Here is a 26,038-nt window from a genome sequence, read left to right as displayed (position 1 = left end):
GATATATAGGGCAGCCGCTCTTTTTGAAAGTTTAAAGTTTTCAAAAGAATGAGCATGCAAAAGCAAAACTTCAGGCACCCAACAAAATATTTTTTAAGGATCCCAAAGTATGAAGCTACAGCTCTGCTTGTTACAGTGCCCTATGAAGCACATTACCTTTAGTCACCTGCAACTCTGGGATTACCACTCGATCGTTATAAACTTTTTCTCAACACCAAAGCGTTCTATGTGCGAACGCTTAGCGGGCGCTACATCTATATATTAGAAGATGAATATTCATGTATATGATACTTGCTTGAAACCTTGCTAATGGTAAAAAATAAGACAATATAAGTTTTATATACATCGCTAATCCAGTAACGCCAAGTAAGCATTGACTATCGGCAAATAAAGGGTTCATCTTGAAATCTCTCCATTGTGCACGTGGAATAAATAACGCCTCGGTTAGGTTGCCGTGAAGCAGAGTGCCTCCTGGCGGCAGTCGCGAAAGCTAAAGCTAACAAAAAGAAAGCCACGTAAATGTCAAGAAAGCGTACAACTATGTCTCATGCCCATCGCACAAGTAAGCGGCATACATGCATTGTGTGCTCGTGTTCCTGTGCTCGGTGTTCGAGGATTTTTTGCTCTGAGCTCCGCTTTCCCCAGCAGTTGAGTATCGCTTCACCAAAGTCCTTCTTTTTATCCATCTTCTTCCTTCTTTCCCTTCGACGACGACTCGGTTTTTGCGTCGTTTCTTTCTTCCTTTGACGCCTTGGTAGGCGTCGTGCAGTTTCCGCAGAGGACGCCCACTCCGTATCATCTAGGGTTGGCTCCAATGCGAGGGGTGTCTGGTCGCTCCCATTTTCGCGCTGCCGGTGTTCTCCTTGCCCCAAATGGAGAGAAATATACTCCTTCTTTTCACGTTTTTTATCTGCAGCTTGCTATTTGCAGAAAGAGATTCCAGTTTAGTGCGCGAAAAACAAACAAAAAAAGGAATAAATTAGTAGCGGCAGTAGCGGGTACATGGTGACGTAAAAGATCATTGCGTCTCCTTTGACTTTCTTTGCGCGCCCTTGTTTCCCAACGCCCTCTTTATTCTCGCTTCCTTTGCTTTTCTTTCTTTGCTCTCCGTGCTTTTGATTTGTAAGGCCCGGCTTTTCTTTTCCAAGCTTCTTTTATTTCCGCCTTGCTCCGAGAGTGTCGAAGGCCTTTGGAACAAGGCGTGTAGTTACATCGTGAACGTTTATAAAGGTCTTCGCGAAAGTATTTTTTCTTTCTTACTCTTGTAGTTTTGTGCAGTGAAGACTCGATTCTTGGTATACGTCGCTACCTCACCGCCATTCTCTTTATCTGGTTCTAAAGCGATATCGATTCTAACCCTGATGCTCGCATGGAGCCCTTGAGGGTATGGCGACTTCATTCCTGGATAAAATGTCGAGATTTAATATTTGCGAATAGAATACTACACTCTACGTGAGCAGGATGCAATAAAGATCATGAAGTGTTTTTCTTGCTTTTACCCAGAGTGCATATTGTACATAGTGGGGCGCAAGAATTCTTTTCCAAAGTGATGCATGAGGGAAAGTCGAACAGCGAATTTTTCCAGAAGTGAAATAACTTTTTTTCGTGCTAATACATTGCAAGTACGCAAGTATTTTGTGTGGCCGTGACAGAGGCTGCTGTACTAAAGCGCCATTTAATCTTCTGGCGCTGTATATAAGGACTTAATTTTGGTACAGCGATTTCATGGTATTCGGTGACGGGTCTTGGGTGCCGATCTGCAGGGGAGATTGAAACTTGAACTTTTGCTATCTTTACTCAGCACTCACCATTTCCTAAGTACAATCTGAGACGCTGTGTCTTATTTATTTCTGTACCTCGTAACGAGTTAAATATCAAAGTATTTCATTTGAGATAGGAGTGGTATAAACTGTTACTCGCATTGATGCAGTTTTTTCCCCGCCTGGAAGTAATACGATGCGCTTTGTAAAGGGCTTTTCAAAACGATCACTTTATGCAATTAAATATTAGCCAAATAACCTAGAAAGACGCACTAAAAGTATGGAATAGCGTAAGGGTAAGAACGCAAGTAGAATAACACGAAAAAATCAAGTTGCCCTTGAAGGTCTGGCCCTTGAGCCTCGCTTGATCCCGCAGGGCCCACTGTCAAATTTAAAGACATCGATATTGTTGACAATAAGATATTAGGCATATGTATAAATTATTATTTGCCCACCATCTAGGGCATCATATTATGGCAGGCAATTGTACATTTTAGAGGACATGCCTCTATTAGTCGGTCAGTTTGATTTTATGAGACAAGGACTGCTTATTCGGCGCCTTAGTGAGCCGGAGCACTTCTGTGTAGATGTGCTTTCGAATCCATCCAGGGTACGCTGAGTGAAGAGCACGGAAATACATTTGATTCAAGAATGGTATTAAGACAGACTTTTTACGAATGAGTGAAAAAAAAAAAAAAAAAGCAATCTTGTCAGGGAATGACCACAGCCTATTTGTTAAGAAAGACCATGACCGCAACAATAAAAAGCAATATTATTGCATCTTAGCTTTTTTTTATTTAATATTTGAATACAAGGAAATCGCCATGAATAACCTGCGAGGCATGCACGTCTATTTACAGTACACCGGGAATGTGCTTCTTACATGGCGCGCGGATGAAGCGTAACGGGAAAAAAAACCTGATTTTCTTTCGCCCTAGGTTTTCGTGGTACAGACAAAGGAAGGTGTACTCAGGCTACTACCTGCAACCACCTCAGTCGATGAAATGGACGCGGCAAACACTACTAAGCCTCCGCCGGTGCTTCGTCTCAAAGGCCAGATGGTGTCGGTGGAGGAGACGCAAAGCATCTTGTTCCTGTGCTCGCCGCGGGTCAAGGACATCGACGACATGCGTCGTATGGGTCTCTACTTCAGCGACCTGGCCATCCACGACGCGGCGAGGGAGCTCATCCTGCGCTCGCACCACCATCGCGGAGAGCGCGAGCTCGTCGAAAAGCTGGACGAGGCCACAAACCGATTGCGCATGCTCCAATCCAAGCTGGATGAAGACAAGAAGCGTACCGAAGAGCTGCTTCATGCAATTCTGCCCGCGAAGGTGAGCTTCGTTTTCAACATAGCGGCCGTTCCGATTTCTCTTGTACGACTTCGCCCCCCCCCCCCCCCCCCCCTCCTTCCTGAGCCTGCACTTGCATCATGAATGTAATCGCGAAATTATAAATCGAGCACGCGAGAGGTGGACAAGCTTTTTATCGAATTCAATGACTAAGAAGTCGTTCGGAGTGACACGCATCTCGAATTCTACTCATGGGAGATGTGACGAGGAAAACAAATTAAAAACCTGTAAAGATGCGAGATAATGATGGCAGAACACAGTAAATTGTGCTAATGGCACCGTCCTAGTGTAAATTAACAATTGCATAGAATGATTGGCCAAGAGCCTTCATGCGCACTGGTGATATTTAGGTTGAGATAACGTAAACGTGAAGCCTCGAACCGGAAAGGGGTACGCGTGTTCTGTAGCCGGGCCTCTCACCATTGTGCGACAAAGGCCAGTGCTTTCGATCGTTATAACTAGGTTTAGGTAAGGTCAAACCTAAGCCTTTTTTTTGTTGTTGTTGCTGTCTACATATTCACGTTTACTGATTTAAATTCACCGGCTAAGTAACGCTCTTCAATAAGCTCTGGAGGTGTGCGTAGTATGTGGTTTATATCCTTATAGCACAGGGTTTATGCTTAGCAGGGTGACGAAAGAATCCTGCAAAAAAACAAAAGAAACCACAGAGTAGTGTGAAATAGCAAGATTTCGCAGGGCGAAAAAGGCTCAGGTGGGATCGCTACTGCCTGCGCCAGTATAAAAAAATAAAGCCGCGCATTTCGAAAGCGATTGTGCACGTGCGTGCTTCTAGGATCCTGTCATTTTATCTTCTCAGGTTTCTGTCCTCACCCGAGGTTTCTTGATTTTCGTTTCGGGTGTGCGGAACAAAAGAATCCCCTTTCATATTTAATGACGACCCGGAAACTCGGCACGAAATTTCGTATGCGGCGCCCGAATGTTCTTTTTTTTTTTTTTTCTCTGAAACCGTACCCGGTTGCGAGCAGAAAAAAAAATGTGGCAAACCACAGTCGCACCTTTTCCGGCAACGTCGTCGGTGGCAGCTGCGAAAAGGTCTCGATAGTGGCTCTTTTTAGAGAACGTCTGAAAGGATCTTTTTTTCTTACTAAAATTTCGTCCTCTTACTTTGAGTAAGAAGTTATCTCACAGTTTCGCCCCGTGGCGCTAAAAGCCGATCCTGCATTTGTAACCACACAATCATCAGAGTTTGCTAGGCAACCGTGCTTCACGCGCTGCGTTGCAGAATGCCAGAAAGCGAAGCGAAACGAGCTACACGACTAAAGTTGCGAATGGAAGCATATATTACAGAATGTTAAAGAGCAACCGAAAAGGTGCTTGCTACACCACCAAAGTAGCAAATGGAAATACGCCATCGATTTCTCATTGCGCGCGCTTTAAAACTGACGTTGCACTGATTGAAGCATTGAGTAAGAACATTGTTTAAAGTTAACTTGTCAATTGGTGTTGTGATTTATAGGAAGGGAAAGGCACGGTAACTGTCTCACTTGTTTTCTGTGGACACCTCAACTACGCGTAAAGGAAGGGAGGAAGGTGGGAATGAAAGCGACGGCAAAAACAAGATCGAACCAGATTTGTGGCCCATGGTGATGAGCGACTAAGTGCTTTAGCACTAGCAATACAAGAGAATGTCAGTTGCTTCGCCCGTATGAGGCTCTCATGAGCTATGTCCGTGGGCGTGGTTTTTGCCTCTTCACGCAGAGAAGTGCCGCTGTTATTGCAGTGTGACTGTAATAAAAACGTGACGTGCTTGAATCAACGCTTCCCTCTCGGCGCATACCCTGATATACGGACTCTTAGCAGCAAACCCTCTCTTTCTAGAGCTGAAAATTTTATACTCTGAAATACTGTTTTATTTGTTCTGACTTTAGCACACTGCAAATCAGCCTGTTCTGTAGAGCAAAAAAAAAAAAAAAGAGAGAACACTGGCAGCGCAAGCAGCGTTGTGCTTTGTTTGGTAGAAAAAGAGCGCCAGAAACACATGGGCTAAATTGGCCTTGGCTATCAACTTTTTTGGGGGACTGGGTAATTTTAAGCATAAATACCAACCATTCATGTATAGCAAATAACGGCACAAAACACAAAAGTATGTTCGAAAATTTTAGTGTTGCTTTCGCAATCAGGACCGCGGTTTTTATATGCATTATTCTATTGTCAAAAATTACGATGCTGCTACGAGGAAACTATTCTTTGGCAGTGCCCTGCTGGGAGCGTCCTGTTTATTAATAAAAAAAATCTGGGTTTTAAACGCATCAAATAGAAACGAACGCTACATTGAAATTAATGCTTTCTAAGCTGATTGTCATATCTTTCAGCGATCCCATTTCAGAGTGGTGGCAGTAGTAACTCAATTGGCACTCGTGGGAGCAGCCGCCTGCCCATTCTACGTGGCAGAGTACGTTGACGTTAACTAGCATTGTACGGAAGAGAAGATAGGCGCCTTTTAACGCAGAAGCAACGAAGATGGGCCGCTTCAACCTGTCTGCAAAAAAGAGCGATAAGAAAGCCTTTTCGTACGGTCTGCCCCTTTCAGCAAAAGACCAAAAAGATTAAATCCATTAAAACTTCAATTTACGGAAGCAAAGATAAGGCAGTGATAGAAGCTGAACAGAAGAAAACATTCACACTTTCTCTTTTGTCTGAACACATCTTTTAGGCTCCTATTCCGAAGGCATGAGAAGTCAGTTAAAATATGTAGGATGGCAGGGCTTCCTTAAACATGGTTAGGGTGCCTTTAATGAGAGAAGAAAACCCTTTCTTAGGTTCGTGTTACTTGCAGGCTTTTCGAAGCAATTGCGGCCTTCCTTATAAATATGCGAGCAAGAGTAATTTATTTTCATTTGAAACTTCGTGGTCGCATAAAAACTGCAAATAGGCTTCAAGACGTCGGGGGCCCAAACATTTATTCATCATTTCGCGTACTGCGGCAAAGCGCCTTGCACTGACCTCCTACGGTTCAGTGACTTCCAAGAGGCTCTCACTGTTAACCGGAAGATTGAAGGGCTCATGCTAGTCTATCAGTGCGATGCTGATGACCAAAAAAAAAAAAAAAAAGGCAGCGTCTCAAAGAGAGCCCGACAATTGATGAAAAAGTTAACGCGGCTGACACTCTACAGCCCTCGGTTTTCGAATAACGTACTATGCTTAATCACTGCGCTACAAAGTAAAGTGTAATCGTAATTATTAAGCCCTTATGCAGTGATGATGCCTGTACCAACCAGCAACCTACAAACCACTCGATGTGTAATCAGGTATCTAAGAAAGTTAGTTGTGTGTTATACTTTAGTCCTCCACTGCAGCGCAAAAAGCATCTTCATTACATAAAGATCGTATTGTTTTGCGAAATTACAGACAGACTGCAGTGTGACAACCCGCGTATAGGAATTGAACAGTAAAGACATAACGAAAACCTGTGTGGTAATCCAGGTACTTATTACTGGTTCTACTGTTCCGCGTCTCTACTATCAGTCAGCTGCGTCTTTCCCACCCAGCTTACAGCATGGGTGGGAAAGGCGAGTACTTGCTAGCGACATTTTGACGTCATATGCTGCTCGTGCAAATGATAAAAGTTAGAAACCCCGCCGGGGTGGCACAGTGGTTACGGAGCTCCACTACTGCTCCCAAGGACGCGGGATTGAATCCCGGCCTCGGCGGCAGTTTTTCGATGGAGGCGAAAAGCAAGACGCCCGTTTGTTGTGCGATGTCAGTGCACGTTAAAGAACCCCAGCTGGTCGAAATTTCAGGAGTCCTCCGCTGCGGCGTCTCTCTTAGCCTGAGTTGCTTTGGGACGTTAAACCCCACAAACCAAACCAAACCAAAAGGTAAAAAAGAAATTGTTGTGGTTTAACTCTGGTTGAATCGCGATAGCAACGGCGGAAGCTTCTTTTGCCTGCTATATTATTCCCCTATCACGCCCTATCAGTGTAAGGTGCTAGATTATTGGAGACACTTAAGCTCATCCTTTAAGAATATGACATGAGATCGTAAGCTACTAGTGCACATATAAAAGAGAAGGGTTCAATGCTGCTGACCCTAATGTGGAACGAAAGCATTAGCTGCGGGTGATCGTGCGTTATTCTTCTTCTTTGTCGTATTCGTCTTCATCATCTTTGTCTTCGTCATCTTCTTAGTCTTCTTCGTCTTCTTCGCGGCTTTTCAAGGTCAAACTTGGTCCTTTCCGGGACTACGCGACGGACTGCAACCTGCTGCATTATTGCTATTACAATAAAAAACAATGCCTCCAATTTCACAAGGTTTGCGGAATCAACTGGAAAATAATTACCCAAGTCGTGACCATAGTTGATTGCTCAGCAAGGAAGTCAGTGGTTTTGAGACACATATTTCCTAATTTTCTACAAAACAGCAATATTCACTTTAGCGGAGGCAACGGAATCTGATTGCAATCGTTCTAGAGATTAAAGATACAGTGTACATACTCGAAATATACCCGCCATCATTGTGTCATAGCGCTATGTTTAATAGTTTTCCTTCTTTGGCAAAAAAAAAAAAAAATCAAACAGGGCACATGCCTCAATTTCTACGTTGAGGTCATTTGAAAGTATTCTTTTAATGCATATGCGTGGCTTATGAAACGCTGCAACATCGGTATGCTTGGTCGCTCGATTTAACGCTTCATTCATGCATTAGCACTTTTGAACAGAAAGGGCGGCCCTACAAAGCACATAAATTCAAACAGTGCTACATAAAATTCTCTACTTCAGTCCCGCTTGCGCGCGCATGTTTTAATTATTGCCTGATATTTATCGCTTCCACTGTCAATTAGGAAGATTTTTGTGACATGGCTAGCCCTTAGTTGTCGCAGTACTTGTATTCCCTTTCATAATTCAAGCAAGCTTTCTTGGTCCGTTGCCTGTCGCCTGAAGGTGAGATTTGGGCTGATGCAAACGGCTCTGCTATAATTTTTAACACAGCAAGAAATGGCTTATCTTGCATATTAAAGGAACTTTACTGCTGTTGCAGCGCTTGCAGGCACTAAATAAGTCATATCTTCACTACCTACGGATATGACTTTACGTTAGTGAGATAAGTGTGTATATATAGTACAAGCTCCGTTAATTAGGATAACCAATATTGTAAACAGTTTGTTTACGTGATAGATTGCATTTGACTTGAGAAAGAACCATTTATTTATTTAATAACTAAATGAATTATAATTTATTAAATTGCATAACCAGCACGTATAAAACCAACACTACTCTGAAGATCCACTTTTCGGGTGTATTAATGATCCATTACCAGTTGGGATGTTAATTAAAGGTACATCAATAATCAATCTATCAATAACATCAATTATCATCCAAACGATAGCGAATTTTCAATGAATGAATTATGAGATGCTATTCGCAAGATCAGTGACTGTCGTTTTGAAGTCATGAATAAAGAAATAGGATGTTGAAACAATGCTTCACACTAGTACTGCATTAGCATTTGAGGCAGCATTATGTTTAGATCCGTGTTATAAGCCATTTGTAAGTATCTTATCGACTTCCGCGAACACATGATCATTTCAATATATCTCAAAATGACTTCCGGAACTAGTTATCACGGCTTTCACTTCTGAGATTAGATAGAATGACCGGGTATCTACATTTTAACCTGCAGCATCCATAACGCCAGAAAAGAATGGGTATTCTGGGATTTCATAAAGCAGATCCTAAAGTCGCAAACTCGATCGCTTTCTTTGCGATTGTGTAATTCTTGCTTTTAGAAAAATGTTACAAAAATCATCCAATTCGTGGCTCAGTTTCGTTAAGGCGTAATGTCGATTTTTCTACGTCTATCCCAGGTCGCTAAGCGCCTTTGTCAGAACCTCCCCGTGGAGGCTGAGAAGTTCGAGACTGTCTCCTGCCTCTTTTCGGACATCGTCGGCTTCACCAACATGTGCGGTAGCTGTGCTCCTATGGACATTGTTCGCCTGCTCAACAAGCTGTACCTGCAGTTCGACAACCTCTCCAATGTGCATGGCGTCTACAAGGTGCTATTACCTTCATTTCACCCCCTCTACATATTCCGCAGTCTCGCCTCCGGCCTATCAGATGGCTGTATTGTGTATGCAAGGGATCTATACAGTTACTGTTTCACGCGAGTAAGCAACGGCGAGGCAATCTTCTACATGAACTACATGCACAACAAATGCCACCGAGCGTAAAGTTCTCGTACAGGACCTCAAAAGTAAGATAATTTGTAAAACAGGAATATTCTAAACTGGCAAAATGTGGAGGCTGTTCTGAATCGCCGACACCACTTGTGCCATATACGCTACAGCGAGTATTTTCGCGAGATAGGCCATTCCGTACTGATCAGTATCACTGACATCCCTTACTCCCTACGAACACCCTCGCAGTGGCTGTCTGATTTAAACGGAGAAACTGTGCTCAGGAAGTCGGGAGACCCAAGTCATTTAAGGCAGATAAGGCAAAGAAAAAAAAAAGCGACGCTTTTGTGCATATATATTGTTTCTTCCTGTGTGATTTGGCAATTTATATTCAGTAAAAAAAGAACGTATAATTAGAACACATCCTCGCCAGCTTTTATTCATTGCTAAGTGATTTATAATAAACAAGTAAGAGTATTCAATAACTTCTTATACTAATTCACAGAGGTACCCAGATATCTGAAGCGCCAATTCTAATCATTATTGCCTGTCTCATTAAGACCTGTCTGTTTGCAAGGAAGGATGCGTGTGCTAGTCACAGCTAGCATGAACTCAGTGCGACACTTTCTGTCCTCGCAGGTCGAGACAATTGGGGACGCGTATGTGGTGGTTGCCGGCGTGCCAGATTTTGTGGAAGACCACGCTGACCGGCTGGTTGTCATGGGACTCGACATGATCACTGCCACGAAGAGTGTAATCAATCCCGTCATTAGTGAGCCAATTCAGGTAACGTATTCTGCTCCCAATTAAACAAATGTAAGCGCTTCGTCCTGCATTTCGAGCGATAGGCCAGCGTTTACATATGCACTGTGCTACTTAACCAATAAATGATCTTTTTGTGCATTATAACTGAATGATTTGAAATGACTGCCAAGACGATGTTTTGTTTGCAGAAAAAAAAAAAAAACATGACTCATTTTGTACATTTTTATTTCTACGCAGAAACAGATGCATATTGCTGAGAAAATTGCACTTGATGTTTCCCTACCTCACAATATAACTTTTTGACACTTGCGCAAAAAAAAAAAAGAAAAGCCAGAAATCCGTGATTATCGTTTTAAAGCAATAGCTCTAGCATCCCCTCGTGGAAGACAATTGCCATCGGCGTCTGTGTTGGTGGCGTCGACGGCGTCTGTGGTGTCGGCGTCAGCATGCCTCTGAGAGGCTGGGCGTTCAATGGCACTGCGCTTGTAACTGCATGTCTACGAAAAAAGAAGTTCGCCGGCATCGAAGCCGACCACTTGAAGCCGTGCACCCCTGTTTAAAGTCTCGCAGGTTCGAATAGTTACGAGTGCGCCTCTGGCAATTGGTAATTCACGGGTGGCATGGCGCCGGTACTGGTAGGTGTCAGGTGCAATGGTACGCCGGTGACCATTCCTCTTTCGCTTATGAAAGTCGCAGGACATGGGATTAACCCACCGCTCGCTTTGCTCTCACGAGACCTGGTGGCAGGCACGTGTTGAAAAAAGCTGCCAAATAAGGAACCTCTTTTGCAATCCGATTTGCTATTCCGCTTAGAATCCTGGCCGCCTCAAAAAATCGCGAACGCGCCGCTCGACGGTACGTGGCAAGAGAGTGTCCACTTGTCTGGCCACAAGGTTATTTTCAATCCATTTAACTGGAAACCTTCACCTCAAAGAAATAGAGGCGGTGGCGGATATACCTAATGGTCTATCACGTTTAAACAAATTGTCTCCGTACAATGTTTTATACAGATACTACCATTAATCTAGCTGACGTTTCTTTACATAGGCGATAGCACAATTAGACAGAAGGCTAGAGTAAAGAAACGCTTTCGAGTATAAGCCACACGAAATTCATTCATTCTGTGGGAATGTTTTAAACTCAGGCATGCAATGCGGCCAGAGATTTCGGGATCCATTCTGCAAAATTTTTACTCCCACCGCAGTTGACTAGCGAAGTATGTTTTTAAAGGCAGCCGCAGAATCGTATGTGTAATTTTTATCATGTTTAAATCCTGTTGAGGTGAAAACAGTTTTTTTACCGCTAAACTGCGGAAATTTATCGATGAAGACCAACCTCACTTTGTTCTCAATATGGTTCAAATATACCTGGATTCTTGGAGGGTCATATTTATTTGTGTTACCAAGGCCTAGCTTAGATCCAAAACATGTCGTAACAGTTTAGGGTGCAAGCCTGGAAGATTTCTTAAATCGCTATATTAATGAAAGCGGCAAAATGATGCACCGTAAGAAACAAAAATGAGCATGGGTCGAAATACATGAAAATTACATCTATCTGTTGATATCTATTCATTCATTTGCAAATTCATGGGACATTGCATGTATCAGTTGTACAACGTGCATCGTCCTATAGCATCAGCAATTTCTTGAGCCTATTGCTTCTTGTTCGGGAGCTTTACGCTTTAGCAAGTAGTGCACAGATTTCTTCTAGAACGAAGTGCTCATAAACACACAGCTCTGCTGACTGAAATTGTAGTGTGCCATCAAAAAGCATAAAAACATAGTAACAAACTAGCGCAAAATCACTATCGTGGAGGGAGCCTTCACGAATGTAGAACCATTCCATATCTTAACTCAGAACCCTGTACTTGACTTAAAAGTAAAATTGAATAGAGCACGTACCGTACTATTTCGCATTTTTGCGCCATGATGGAGATGGTTTTGCTCTTCCGATTTCATCTTAAGCAATCCAATTGCATCGCCAGAGTAAGTTTACGATTGCTGTTTCTTTATTGCAGAAATGAACTTTAATAAGACGCTCAATTTCACATCTGCGGTATTTCGAACGGAAGGGGATCAGGCACTTAATTGTAAACTAGTATTTTAAACACTGCAGTACGGCCCTGCCTACGCCTAACTGATTGGAAGGCAGCCAATAAGTCGTTTACCTGACCAGAAAGACTCGTAATCTGGATGGCGTCTTAATTATTCAAAAAGATTTAGAGCTTTCGAAAGGATCAATAAACCCGCCTTTTTTTACGGGTATACTTTGAACGCAAAGTCAGCGCTCGAAACAGTTGATAAGACGCTTGGAAAAGGAATACCACCAAGATTATTTGAGTGGGTCTGAAAATCTCTTTCTACGATTACTACTCTATGGTTATAAGCTCTCATTTTCTGACTTGGTCCGTGATTTCCCGAAGAAGTTTGGTTACTTCTACTGAGAGGGTAAGCGGCAATAGGAGCGAACGCGTCTGCTATTTCGCGCGCTTAACTTACTAGTCTGTCGTTAGGGCCGCTGCAAATTTTAGTGTTCTGTATGTCTTGAAGAAAGGATATGATGAGAAAACAATGCATTTAATAATAAATTGTAGAAATCAGCGAGGTAATAGAAAAGTGCATTATGTTCCGGCAGAGCATAAAAAGCATTACTTTGATAACAGAAATAGAAAAAAATATGCGCTTTTCCTTCAGGTCTTACTCTTCACATTCCGTTTGGTTTTCTTCTTTAGAACTTTCCTCTGGTATCTGCTTTTCCACCTTAAGGATTGGCATGTGGACTATTGTCACTAAGTTTTTTCACTCTTTATCTGAGGTTTCCAGGTCTTAAAACGCTCTTCGCAACAGGGCACCAGTCTAAGAACTAAGTCACGATTTAAGCATTTTAGCGGCTTAAGAACTCTTACTTTGCTTTTTTTTTACATGAGAACTACAACACAGCAGAAGCATGGTGGAGCATATGAACAAGGAAGTGACGTTTTACTTCTAAAAACGCTCAAAATGCTTTAAATCCTGCAATTGAGGCAATATAGGCTTGCGTTCTTAGGTCATCAAGGTTGCGCAGGCATTTCATTGATACTGGCGCCTCTTGTTTATCCGGTTTTTAGACCCAGTACTACTACTAGGAGTAGTAATACTTATTTACCCACGAACCATAACTCTTAGTAGTTTTTTGAAACTGTGGCAGAGAGCGCCATTTTTGTGGTGTAATGCATCTGCATTGCACGGCTTGCAAAGTTTCATTTCATTCAATAAATAGTAGTTGCTAAACCCCTCATACAACGTATTCAGATATGTGGCGCAAATAAACACAAACACAGGAGAAGGAACGATGATGCACCAACTTGCCCCTCAAGCCGTTATTTTGAGATACCCTCATACAACATTACACACTTTTTTGATAACGGTTTTTATTACCTCAGGGCATAAGAAATTCTTGATAAGAAAAAAGGGAATTAAATCAAAGAAAAAAACGTTGGCCGATCTAATAAGATCCAAAACAGAACGATGATATGGCCACTGCGTCCAAGCAGTAGAAAGTGGCGGGCTGTCGCCGCTTCCTCTTGCGTCATTATACACATCGAGGGCCTTAAGCACTATTTCGAGATCCTGGAGTGAAATTTTTTTTTTAAATCCTTTAGGTTCCAAGAGAATACACACTGGGATTGAGAAATACACCAAAGAAAGTGTGCAAAAAAAGGTATTGATGGCTATAGTCGTCTTTCTAAGACATGCTTGCAGGAGTGAGAAATAGGCTAAACATTGCGAAAAATTGAATGGTGGTGAATAAATAGGTTATAGCTCCCGTTTCCATTGCATTCAATGTTGCTTACATGCACCTTCTAAGGAGCCCGACATGGTGGTTGTTGAAATGTAGACTAAGCTTGCGTGTAGTGCCCCTAGAGTTAGATCTTTGCTTTATTTGAAGGAAAACTAATTTTAGTGATTGCTTTTTTTTTTTTTTGCTCGGCAATTAACGGGCGCACCCATCTGGGTGAGTCGCTGTGCTCATGAGATGCGCGCACACGTAGATTTCTTTTCTGCTACCTCTAGACCCTATTCACTATCAGTTTAGCATGCGGCGGTTGTGGCAACCCTGTATTGCGGAAACGCCATAACGTTGGGCGGTTCGAAACTAAAAAGCGTCTACCAGCGTCCTCCCTGCTGCGCGTCTCTCAGTTATCGGATACTTGAGACGCAGTTTGGAACGCCTTCTAACCAGAGCTCGGATTTCACTGACGCCGTGTCATGATTCGCCGTAGGCCCTCTCTCTCTTTCTTTCTCCCCCTCTCATGTTGCGTTATGCGTTCCATGGTTGCCAGGAAGGCTTCAATCACGTCACGTGAATAAACTCTACAACCGTCATGCAAGATTGCTGCTGCCGCACCAGAGCGACTCTAGTGCTCGAATACATCATCATCATCATCATCAGCCTGATTATACCCACTGCAGGGCGAAGGCCTCTCCCATATTTCTCCACTTAACCCGGTTCTGTGCTAGCTGCATCCACTTGACCCCTGCGAACTTCTTAATCTCATCCGCCCACCTAACTTTCTGCCGCCCCCTGCTACACTTTCCTTCCCTTGGAATCCAGTTTGTTACCCTCAGCGACCATCGGTTATCCCCTCTTCGCACTACATGTCCTGCCCATGTCCATTTCTTCTTCTTAATTTCCACTAGAATGTCGGTAACTTGAGTTATTTCTCTGACCCACTCTGCACGCTTTCTATCTCTTAATGTTACCCCGACCATTTTTCGTTCCATAGCCCTCTGGGTTTTCCTCAACGTAAGTAGAACTCTCTTGGTTAGCCTCCACGTCTCAGCCCCATAGGTGAGTACAGGCAAGATGCAACTGTTGTATACTTTCCTCTTGAGCGATACCGGTAAACTGCTTGTCATAATCTGCGAGTGCTTGCCAAATGCGCTCCATCCCAATCTTATTCTTCTTGTTATTTCCTTTTCATGGTCCGGATCTGCGGTTACTACCTGTCCTAAGTAGACATATTCGCCTACTACTTCCAGTATTTCGCTACCTAATGTAAACTGCTGTTCCTTCCCGAGGCTGTTGAATATTACCTTAGTCTTCTGCATATTGATTTTCAAGCCTACCTTTCTACTTTTTCTCTCTAGGTCATCAATCATTATTTGCAGTTCATCCCCCGAGTTGCTTAGCAAGGCAATGTCATCAGCAAATCGCAGATTACTGAGGTATTCTCCATCTACCCTTATCCCTAACTGCTCCCATTCCAAGTCTGAATAATTCCTCTAAACAAGCTGTGAATAGTACTGGGGAGATTGTGTCTCCTTGCCTAACACCTTTCTTTATGGGAATTTTGTTACTTTCTTTATGCAAAACTATGGCTGCTGTGCAGCCACTATATATATCTTCCAGCACTTTCACGTATGGTTCGTCTACCCCCTGATTTCGCAATGCCTGCATCACCGCCGAGGTTTCATCTGAGTTAAATGCTTTTTCGTAATCAATGAATGCTATGTATAAGGGCTGGTTATATTCCGAGCTTTTTTCTATCACCTGATTGATGGTATGGATATGATCGATAGTAGAGTACCGTTTCCGAAACCCTGCTTGATCCTTTGCTTGATTGCAGTCTATGGTTGTCCTGATTCAATTAGTGATTACCTTAGTAAATACCTTATACGTAACAGACAGTAAGCTGATTGGTCTGTAATTTTTAAGGTCCTTAGAGTTCCCTTTCTTGTGAATGAGGATAATGTTTGCGTTCTTCCATGGTTCCGGTACCGTCGATGACACCAGGCACTGCGTATACAAGGTGGCCAGTTTTTCTTGCACGATATTTCTCCCGTCCTTCAGCAAATCTGTAGTTATCTGATCCTCTCCAGCTGATTTCCCCCTTTTCATAGTTTCTAGTGCTTTCTTGACCTCGTCCTTCGTCACTGGTGGAACGTCTGACTGTTTTTCCCTACCGCCAATCTCATTACGGTCCTGACTACTTTGGCTACTGTAGAGATCTGTATAGAACTCCTCGGCTACTTTGACTATCTTGTCCATATTAGTGATGACGTTGCCCGCCTTGTCCCTTATCGCATACATCTGGTTTTTGCTTATGCCCAATTTCTTCTTTACCGCTTTAAGGCTTCCCCCGTTTGTTACAGCATGCTCAATTTTGTCCATGTTATACTTCCTTATATCGGCCACCTTGCGCTTATTGATTAGCTTTGATATCTCGGCCAATTCGATCTGGTCTGTTGGATTGGAAGCTTTCATACTCTGGCGTTTCTTAATCAAATCTTTCGTCTCCTCAGACAGCTTACCGGTATCCTCTCTAACTATCTTACCGCCTACCTCTACCGCGCACTCAGTAATGATATTTCTGAAATTATTGTTCCTTGCCTCTAGGGTAATGTCGCCATCCTTAGTTAGAGCTGAATACCTATTCTGTAGCGAGATCCTGAACTCTTCTGCCCACCCCCTTACCGCTAATTCGTCGATGGGTTTCTTTCTTACTAATCTATTGCGTTCCTTCTTCAGATTTAGGCTAATTCGGGACCTCACCATCCTGTGGTCACTGCATCGCACTTTCCCGATTACCTCTACATCCTGCACAATGGCGGGGGTTGAACACATTATGAAGTCGATTTCATTTTTAGTCTCTCCGTTAGGACTTTTCCATGTCCATTTCCAGTTCTTCCGTTTGCTGAAGAAGGTATTCATGATTCGTAAGTTATTGCGCTCTGCAAACTCAACTAGTAACTCCCCCCTGCTATTCCTAGAACCAATGCCATAGTCACCTACTGCCTTGTCTCCTGCCTGTTTTTTCCCTACCTTGGCAGTAGTACAGTACACTGTACAGTACTGTACTACTGTACAGTACAGTACAGTAGTTGTACAGTAGTACAGTATACAGTATTAGTACAGTATACTACGTTTTTACTTTTCGCATTGCCGATTCTACATCTTCATAGAAGCTTTCAACTGCCTGGTCATCATAACTACATGTAGGTGCATAGGGTTGCACAACCTTCAGTTTATACCGCTTATTAGGCCTAATTACGATGCCTTCAACCCTCTGATTAATACTATAGAATTTATCTATATTACCCGCTATATACTTATTGACAAGGAAACCTACGCCTAGTTGTCGCCTCTCCGGTAAACCTCGATAACACAGTACATGCCCATCCTTCAGTACAGTATATGCCTCATTCGGCCTCTTAACCTCACTAAGCCCTATGACATCCCATTTCATGCCCTCTAGTTCCTCTAACAGCACTGCTAAACTAGCTTCACTAGCTGGGGTTCTAGCATTAAACGTTGCCAGGGTCAGTTTCCAGTGGCGGCTTGTCCAGCGGAGCCAGGCTTTCTTAGCACCCCCTGCTGCGTCACAGGTCTGACCGCCGCCGTGGTCAGTTGTTCCGCAGCCGCTGGTTACTGAGGGCCGGGGTTTTATGGAGCTTATCATAGGAGGTTGTGGCCAAATACTGCACCAGGGTGGCCAACTCCTGTTCTGGTGAGGGAGTGCGTTGCCGGAGGTGTTCACCGGCATCAGGTCGCACCCCAAACCTGTGTATGCAATTCCATCGACACGCGGATTTTTTTTTTTTTTTCCGGTGGAGAATTTCGTGGCACCGGGATTTGAACCCCGGTCCTCTTGCATGCGAGGCGGGTGTTCTACCGCTACGCCACCGCTGCACCTTCTCGAGCCCGGGATCTGCTCGAATACAGATCCCGTGCTAATTCCTGACCGGGGAATTTTCTCTTAAGGGGAGCGAACAAGATGCTCGTGCTCTGTGCAATGTCAGTGAAGGTGTAAGAATCCAGATATGATCCCGAAATAATTCCGAGTCTTATATTACTTTGTCCCTCATAACCCACGTGTTGCTTTAGGACAAGTTCTTTATACCATAAACCTCATGATTTTCTTTGTCATCGAAGATTCGTATATATATCTGATATCTCTACTATTCAATGTTTATTTTTTTCTTTCGAAGTGGTGTCCCGGTATGCGCTGTGTACAGGAAGTGAATGTTTACGCAGATGCGTATCGGTGTCCACACTGGCTACGCAACAGCCGGTGTTGTTGGCAAGACGATGCCGCGGTACTGCCTCTTCGGAAACACAGTCACCCTCGCCAACAAGACCGAGAGCCTGTCAAAGCCTTCTAGGGTAAACATCACCGAGGTGGCCAGGAGGTGAGAAAAAAGGCGGTGCTTAATTTACGCCACTCTTATAAATGGTGTCTCACGAGCCAGTGATGCCATAAGCAATCAGAAATGTAAGCGAAGGGGAATTCATCTTTCTAAGTGACAGCCAAGCAGGCACTGTCGTGCTGTCTGACATAACAGTGATATTGAGGAGTGGTCTTGTGGTAGAGTCTCGTCGCATGGGGATGCTGCTGGGATCGATCGAGAGGACCGCTGGGTATCCATGAGTTTTCTAACTGGTACATGATTCCTCCCAGACTGGAGCTCGGCTCATCAGGGGCGAGATAAATGGGAAAAAGAATCTTGGATTAAGCTCTTTATTTTGGGTCAAGCGGCTTTGGGGAATCATGGTGGACCAGCTGATGTACTCCGTTGTATGGCTACTCGCATGGTAGCTGAGAAATATCTGCAATGCTGTAGCTACGATCATGTGACTTGGCCCCCGTTTTGAATCTGGGATCAACACAGAAACAGACGAGAAACCGGTTACCTAGCGCTCTTTTAAAAAGTGCACCAAATCAAAGTTAGTTAAATGTAAAGGATATTGAGAACGCTTCTGAAAGGCAAGTATGCAGGTTTTTAAGCGTGGGCAACACCATCTAACAAAAAACACATTCGATTGGTTGGTTTGGTTGGTTTGTGGGTTTAACGTCCCAAAGCGACTCAGGGTATGAGAGACGCCGTAATGGAGGACTCTGGAGTACTTGAGAAAACATAATTACAAAGAAAGCACTTCTCTAGCATCCAGTCACCGGCATCGTTGATCCTAAATGGTTCCGGCAATGTCAAGAAATTGTCGTGTCGTATGAAAAAATAAAGGGCGAATCGAAAAGTTCCGCCAGAGAAAAGGAGCGACATTTTAGCAATATCAGAGAATAATTAACTTTACGAAGGTGAAATGCATCAGCTACTAGTGCTCTTTCACGGTAGTTCATAGAGTCCTTCAGAAACGGCCCCAGGCACAGAAACTCAATCTCCTTGAGAGTAATTACAAAGGCTGGCATAGCTTTTGTCATCTTTTTATATTCAACGCACCTAAAACAATTAGCAGCACTTCAGTCTAACACTCCAACACAAAAAGTGTCTTGAGTGAACAAAGGCGACGCATCGAATGACCTCAACTTGTCTTGGAGCGGGAAGCGATTAGGCAATTAGTACGTTGAAAATAATTGCACTTGCTATCCAATCAAAAGGAACAGTGAAGGAACGTTATCTCCCTATTAGTTGTCGATGTGCCACTTAGCGGAACCTTCTAATGATGGTTAGAACATGGTTTTTTGTAACAATGTTTTTATTTGTTTTTTTTTTTGTTTAAACCAAAGAAAGAAATTTTATGGATACACGAGAATGTCATTCAGCAGTATTGTTCACAAAATGGTTTACTTTCCTCTCTACACGCACGCCTAGAGAATGTTCATCCGTTCTTGGCTAACTATATATAAGGTTCGATAGGCACACAACAAAGAACTAACAAAAGTAAATACAACGAAAGGATCAATACACACTTCCTAAACGTCATGGTAACGTGTAAGGCAGACAAAATACTTTCGCAGTTTGCGAGCTTTGACTGTTTCAGGGGAAGGAAAGTTACAGCAGCACCGCTCTAAAGAATGCAATGTATCGTAGTCAGGCACTGATGAAATGATCGGCAGCGTGTCAATGAACGCTCGGAAGAGACCGGTGTGTTATCATGATAGAAAACAATGTGTAACTGAGAAGTCAGTGTCATTATTTACATGATGGAATTGTAAAAATTGCAACTCTAAGCAAAAAAATTTAAGAGTTGTGTGCTCTGGACATTCATGAGGGCATATAGCACAGGAAATTAGGCTTCTTTTCAGAACGATATTTTGCCTAAGAGAGCATAGTCATTCTTGTCATGAATAGCTTCATATACTTTCCCTGCAATATAGAATTTGACGGGCATATTCCGCAGCAGCTGGTTGGCCTCAGCTGCGCAGATGGGGTCAGCAGCTCACAATAAAACCTTGTATTGCTGCTCAAAAGGTGCGAAGCTTCAGAAAATTTACTGAAAAGCTGGATTGCACGTTCTCTGCAGAGTATGTGTTTTTTATGATGTCAAATGTTTCGCCACTAAAACAAATCTTGTTATCCAGCAGTACGTTATAAAAACAACATTAGGCTTGTACAATGCATATCTGCTGCAGTTGACGTAGGTGTGTGATATTCATTTCATTATCCGCATAAGAACAGTTTTCTTACGTTTTAGCGTTTCCGTTTTAAAAGGGTCGAACCAATAACACTAATTTTCTTTCGAAATCGCGAGAAAATAAAAATGCGAAAACTGAAGCAGGGTTAAGCAGTGGAATAAGCATCTATTGAAAAATAAGATGAGGGACGCTGCGTTCGGTAATTTTGGTTCGATAAGAATCGAAAAGTGCTAGGCAAGTAAAAACCAAACCGAGTCCGATAGTGACACACTAAACTAACAGTCAGAGCCAACGCACATTCCTTCAGCAGCAGAAATAAAAATAATTGAGCCATTAGTGCTTATCAAGTCCTGAAAAAATGTAATTCTTTGGAATGCTTGCTTACTGCTACTGAACAAAGATTCATGACCATGCCCAAAATATGTGATTCGTTTTTCCTCCAGAAATAGCAAGTAATTTAGGTCATTCTTCAGCACAACTTGCTTCTAATTGTTTTTTTTTCGTAAGTGGTCTATATTACGGCATCCCGTAAAATCTTCTTGTCTTCTCGATAACATGAACCCAACCACGGTGGTGCAGTGGTTAGGGAGCTTGACTACCAGGTCCAAAGATGCGGGATCGAATCCCAGCCGTGGCGGCCGTTTTTTGATGCAGGCAAACAGCAACGCGCCCGTGTGCCGTGCGATGCCAGTGCACGCTAAAGAACTCCAGGTGGTCAAAATTTCTGGTGCCCTTCGCTACAGCGTCTCTCATAGCCTGAGTCATTTTGAGACCTTAAGCCCCATAAGCCAAGTAACCAGCACATAACATGATAGGACATGCTATATTTTACAAAGTAAATAAGCCTCGCACGGGGCTTTAAACCTCCTAAATACCGTAGGCTAAACAGTTAAACAGGGTTCCGCCTCTATGAGGCGCATTTGAAGCCGAGTGCCGCGTATTAAAGTCAATTGCCTTGTAAACGCACCTAACATGTACAAATATCTTATCATTACTTATTAAACACAAATTTCTTGCGATTACGTACTGCTCTACAAATATGAAGCAGAAATAGTAGATGTAATCTGTCATCACGATTTTATTAACCATTTGCTGCCCTTTTCACTTTTCCTTCCCTTCGATCACAAAGGACTGCGACAGTTATCACGAACCTGGAAACGCTACATGGTATCCTAGATCGCCTTTTAGTTTCACTTATTACAAGATTTCACTTGCGACCTATGTTGAAAAAAAGACACATGAAAGACAGAACCTTGAATTACCCGTGACTTCATACTTGTTAAAGCAGACCCAACCTCTTCGAAAAACGCCTTGCGGATAAACGTTATTGGGAAGTTTAAGGTACACCTTTAAGGGTTTGACGCGATAGCGTAGGCTACCACCCCACATATAAAGACCCTCGCTTTAACCCAGCGCCTATATGACCTAGGGTTAATGTAAATGTAGGGGTCCTGGCCGGGTGATTATCATACCTCCCCCCCCCCCCCCCCCCTATATTACAAGGAAACCCCGAGCTCACACTTCTTTCCTAGCGTAACTCCAGGCAGAGCTCTACGTCAAATACCTGCGAGGCCCTGTCAGATGCCCGCTACCACCTGCTTGCTAGCGCCACGCTTGTCATTTTTCACTGAGAACGCCCATACTGGATCTCCCGGTGAACAGGACCTTTAACACTGTCGTGTTAAAACAATTGGCGAACACAAAGCACAAGAGCACTTTATAATTATAAGGACTGAAACGTAATATAAAGGTTGCGAAATAGCAACCTGTACCGATACGCTCAATGACTTTTAAAACAAAACAAAAATGTTGAATTCATCTTAACCGCAATACAGGTATTTGTGAGTTATTCTCAAGATGGCGGCCTTGAGAAAGTCATTGTCCCCGTTGAAACCTGTCTCTCACCATGCGCTTCTATCGGTAATACATGTGCTAGAACTATTACTAAAGCTCACCGGGAGTGTGCACCAGCCGGTGGCAAATGACATTACGTTACCGTAGTTTGCAAAGGCACGTGCCTGGTTTAGGTCAGTAAAGCTTAACGAGCGTATTGGATATAAATACGGGCATGGTTTAAATGTAATTGGTGCAGGAGATAATAATCAGAAAGAGCACAGTCTCTAGAAAGCAAAATATAAGCTTCCCATATAGCTCATGTCGTGTCTGTGGTTCTTATAGCGTTGTATTTTGATACCTGCTGTCTTTCTAATTCTCGCACACATGACGGACCTCAGTGGCTACGGTACACGACTCATTTTACTCTTATATTTAAATGAAATCAAGTCTAACCAAGGTCTATTTCCGATCTAACAGTACATACAGATGGAGGAATTCTAGAAAAAAAAAAAGGGCCCAGAAATATTTAACGCATCAGATAAGCGCTACTTTGCGTCTGGTGTTATTTTTCTTTTAAAGCGTTCTACTTTGGCTGGAAAGATAATGGCGTTATTTTTCTCCAGCTCATTCATATTTTTTGTGTTTCTTTACCACCTGAAGGCACTTGACGAAAAATGACTACGTCTTCGAAGACAACATAGACGTGGGCGACTTCCCGTTGAAATGCTACCTGGTAATCGTGGCTTCGCGGAGGAGCACGGAAGCTCCGCTTGAGGCCACGGGCGAGCAACAGGCTGACGACAGCATGCTTCTGTCCCCATCATCGTCGCCAGTGAGGCACTCTTCCACTGTGACGTCACCGTGTTTGGACACAGATGAGGTATGGTTAAGCTTACGGCAGTTATAGAAGGCACTGAAGGCTTGCGCCTCATTTATCGATGACGAAACTCGCACGAAATAGCTATTCTGTCTTTAACAGATCACGTAAATATTGTGCCATGTGCGAGATTTATAAAAGAGAGCTTATCGAATGCCTAGGGTAAAAACCTACCGCAAAAACGTCAGAAAGCTTAAGCACAAGAAGAGTGAGTTGCCAGGCCCGCTACTGGCTAAACAGTCCACGAATGTGCTTCAGACAAATAATATGCTGACCGTAATGTCCCAGCACTGAATCATTCGTATGACTGGCTATGACTGTGAAAAGTTATTTGGAAATTGAGAATTGTTTGTTTCCTCTTGCAGATCGGCTTGTTCATCAAGAGTAGGCTGAACTTCAGTGACACTGGGGCCGACTCCACGAGGACTATGCAAGGAAGGAAAGAAGAATGCCTATCTGAGGAACTCACTAAGAAGACGGAAATAGTTCATGCGAAGGGCGCAGACAACAGAGAAAGTGCGTCGGTACGCCCTGGTGCATTAACGTCACTTTTCACGAATATCGCCGCGGCGATCACTGACCGTTCGCCAACTGCAGCTGTGGACACTGGACGCGCGGGCGTTCTTGCCGAGCTGGGTGAACAGGGCGTTAAGACGTCCGCTTCTAGCGGGAAGACGTCATTCTTTGGCTTTACATGGAGCCTACCTTATGCAACAAGGTCAAGGAAAAGTGACAGCGATGCTACGCAATCGCCATCGCGCAAGATTGCTTCTCGAGAGCACGGCGCAAGCAGCAGTTCTGATGTACGCTCTAGAAGTGCCGATGTCGACGGTGGTGGTGATGTGAACAGGCAGCAGTGTCCTTTTTTTAGGTTTCGTGCGAAAGACACTGAAAACAAGGTGGCTTCGCCCAAGAAAAACAGTGGTGACACTGTACAAACAGCATACAGTGATAGGCAACAGGGTAACACGTCTTCACAGGAGCCAGACGTCCGCAGGAAAGACAATTTCTGGTCGCGACTCATCTTCCCGTCATGAAAGCGAGTGGGGAACCATCGCGGGTAGCGTATGAAGTGTTCTGTTCTAAAGACAAAGTGCGAGGCGATAGTGTGTCTTCCGTAGCCACGTGACACGTTTCATACTGGTCACCGACAACCTGATCGTTCTCTGTCCTCCCCGTGCCAAGAACCTAGGAGCAAATGAGCAAGCAGGGTTCCTCTCTTGGTTTACAGGTGGTCTTACGCTCTTTCCATTTTGCCCCACACTGATGAAACGGATAATTCATCTAGGAGCCGGAAAAGATTTTCAACAGCAAACAGGTGCACGTTTCTCAAAATATACCTTTTTGCATTTTGTGCTCCTAACTTCAGGAGCGTTATTTCGGCGACTGTCTCGTCTCACTCGATGCACAAAAAGACTTTACATCAACGTTTGGAGTAAATCACTGTAGAGAACATATTTTGTCCCAATATCATGCACGAACTACTGGGTGCTCTTTCTTTTAATTATGTTCGACTAGTACACAATATACAATCTGTCAGCAGCAAAGAAGATAAATGAAGATATGTGACTAAAATTTTTACTCGTAACAGTCATCAACCAAAGCATTCTACCGTAGCTGCAGCGCAAAAATAAAATCGGCAGAGAAGCGATGAACATACCCACCCAGCGCAGAGGGAGGGGGCCTTTTCATTTCTTTCTTATTTGTCTTTTTGCTCTACAGGTAGAGAGCATAAACAAAAAACAAATCGCGTCTCGACGTCACTGAAACCCATTACACTTTACATTTCTGTTTCCCTCACAGCTACAAGTGTTAGAGTTTCTTAACTGCTTGTTATTTTTTACATTAATGCAAGCACTCAAAATGGAGCCTAATTAACGTTCCGTGCATATATTCTGCATTTTCCGAATTCTCTTGAGAAACCTCACGCACTACGAAATTGCCCTTCACCAGAGGCCTGCTTTGAAGATCTCGACTTGTTGCAGCCAAGTTAATGTTAAAATGTTCTATGCATGTAGATGTGTGTTTCTGGATATTCGAATAGATTTTCGAATGAACGCCTTCAAAGATTATTTTGTTTCCTTATATCTAGCTCTATTCTGGACGCCTCTTCAGAGTTGCCATATGCTGCGGACACTGGTATTCTGCCTACAATAAAAATACCGTTACGCCCCTTGTATTGAGATCAAAATATTAGTATGCTTAAAGAGCCGCACGTCATAAGGATCAGTGGGAATGAGAGGTACTTATTTCTTCCCTAAAATGTTTCTCTTCTGTCAGACCTACCACCAGGGTGAATGTGTTACAAGAAAAGGTGCACAATATGTCACTGCTGCCTCCTTCTGCAGGCATTTTTGCGAGTCCTTCTGTGATGGCGCATTTCATAGAGGGTACAAAAGCCGCTCTACATGCGTAGGATGCCTTAGAGCCACCTGATTATCATCTTCCTTGGACGGCTCAAAAACAATGACACAATGCACTCAATGAGACAAACGGAAACTAGTTCACGGGAACGTTCAAAAAAGTGCCGGTTCCGTGCATGGACATAAAGCATCATATATCCCAAGACGGGCAGTGGTCGGTGATTCCTGCTGCCAGCCGAAGAAGACAAGCTGGAGTTCACATTTATTTTCTCGTTTAACATTATGCTCATTATTTTTATTTACTTTATGCGGAGAAACAGTCGATTCAGTTGTCAGGCACGTAGATAACAAAGGGACAACTATGAATAAAAAACAGTTATGAAAAGTGATGAGGTATGTAATGTCTTTTTGTGCAGTTTTTAATTTATTTGGGCGAGGTTTCACAGAATTCCAGCATCATACGCTCCACGATGTTTTCACTCGATTATATGCCCATTTGAGAGAAGTGACAGGCCAGTCTACCAGTGGACATCACAAGCTGGAGATAGAGCAGTGCGTCTGCCAAAATGTTTCCAATGTCAATGAGGGCAACTGGATT

General features: G+C 43.3%; 1 protein-coding gene across 1 annotated transcript in view; it reads left to right on the top strand.

Moving 5' to 3' along the window:
• Nucleotides 1–24,114, top strand: part of LOC146191289 (guanylate cyclase soluble subunit beta-1-like) — a 53,698-nt gene extending 29,584 nt beyond the window's left edge. Inside the window, exons 7-12 of the mRNA XM_084600304.1 lie at nucleotides 2,699–3,094; nucleotides 8,937–9,125; nucleotides 9,885–10,031; nucleotides 18,027–18,181; nucleotides 22,861–23,080; nucleotides 23,443–24,114. Coding sequence (XP_084456430.1) covers nucleotides 2,699–3,094; nucleotides 8,937–9,125; nucleotides 9,885–10,031; nucleotides 18,027–18,181; nucleotides 22,861–23,080; nucleotides 23,443–24,114 — 1,779 coding nt within the window. The remainder of the gene's footprint in view (nucleotides 1–2,698; nucleotides 3,095–8,936; nucleotides 9,126–9,884; nucleotides 10,032–18,026; nucleotides 18,182–22,860; nucleotides 23,081–23,442) is intronic.
• Nucleotides 24,115–26,038: the final 1,924 nt, after the last annotated feature.

The sequence above is a fragment of the Amblyomma maculatum genome, chromosome 4 (assembly GCF_055883805.1).
Source record: "Amblyomma maculatum isolate TAMU_Amacu chromosome 4, ASM5588380v1, whole genome shotgun sequence".
Lineage (NCBI taxonomy): Eukaryota > Metazoa > Arthropoda > Arachnida > Ixodida > Ixodidae > Amblyomma > Amblyomma maculatum.
This window is presented reverse-complemented; position numbering and strand designations above follow the sequence as displayed.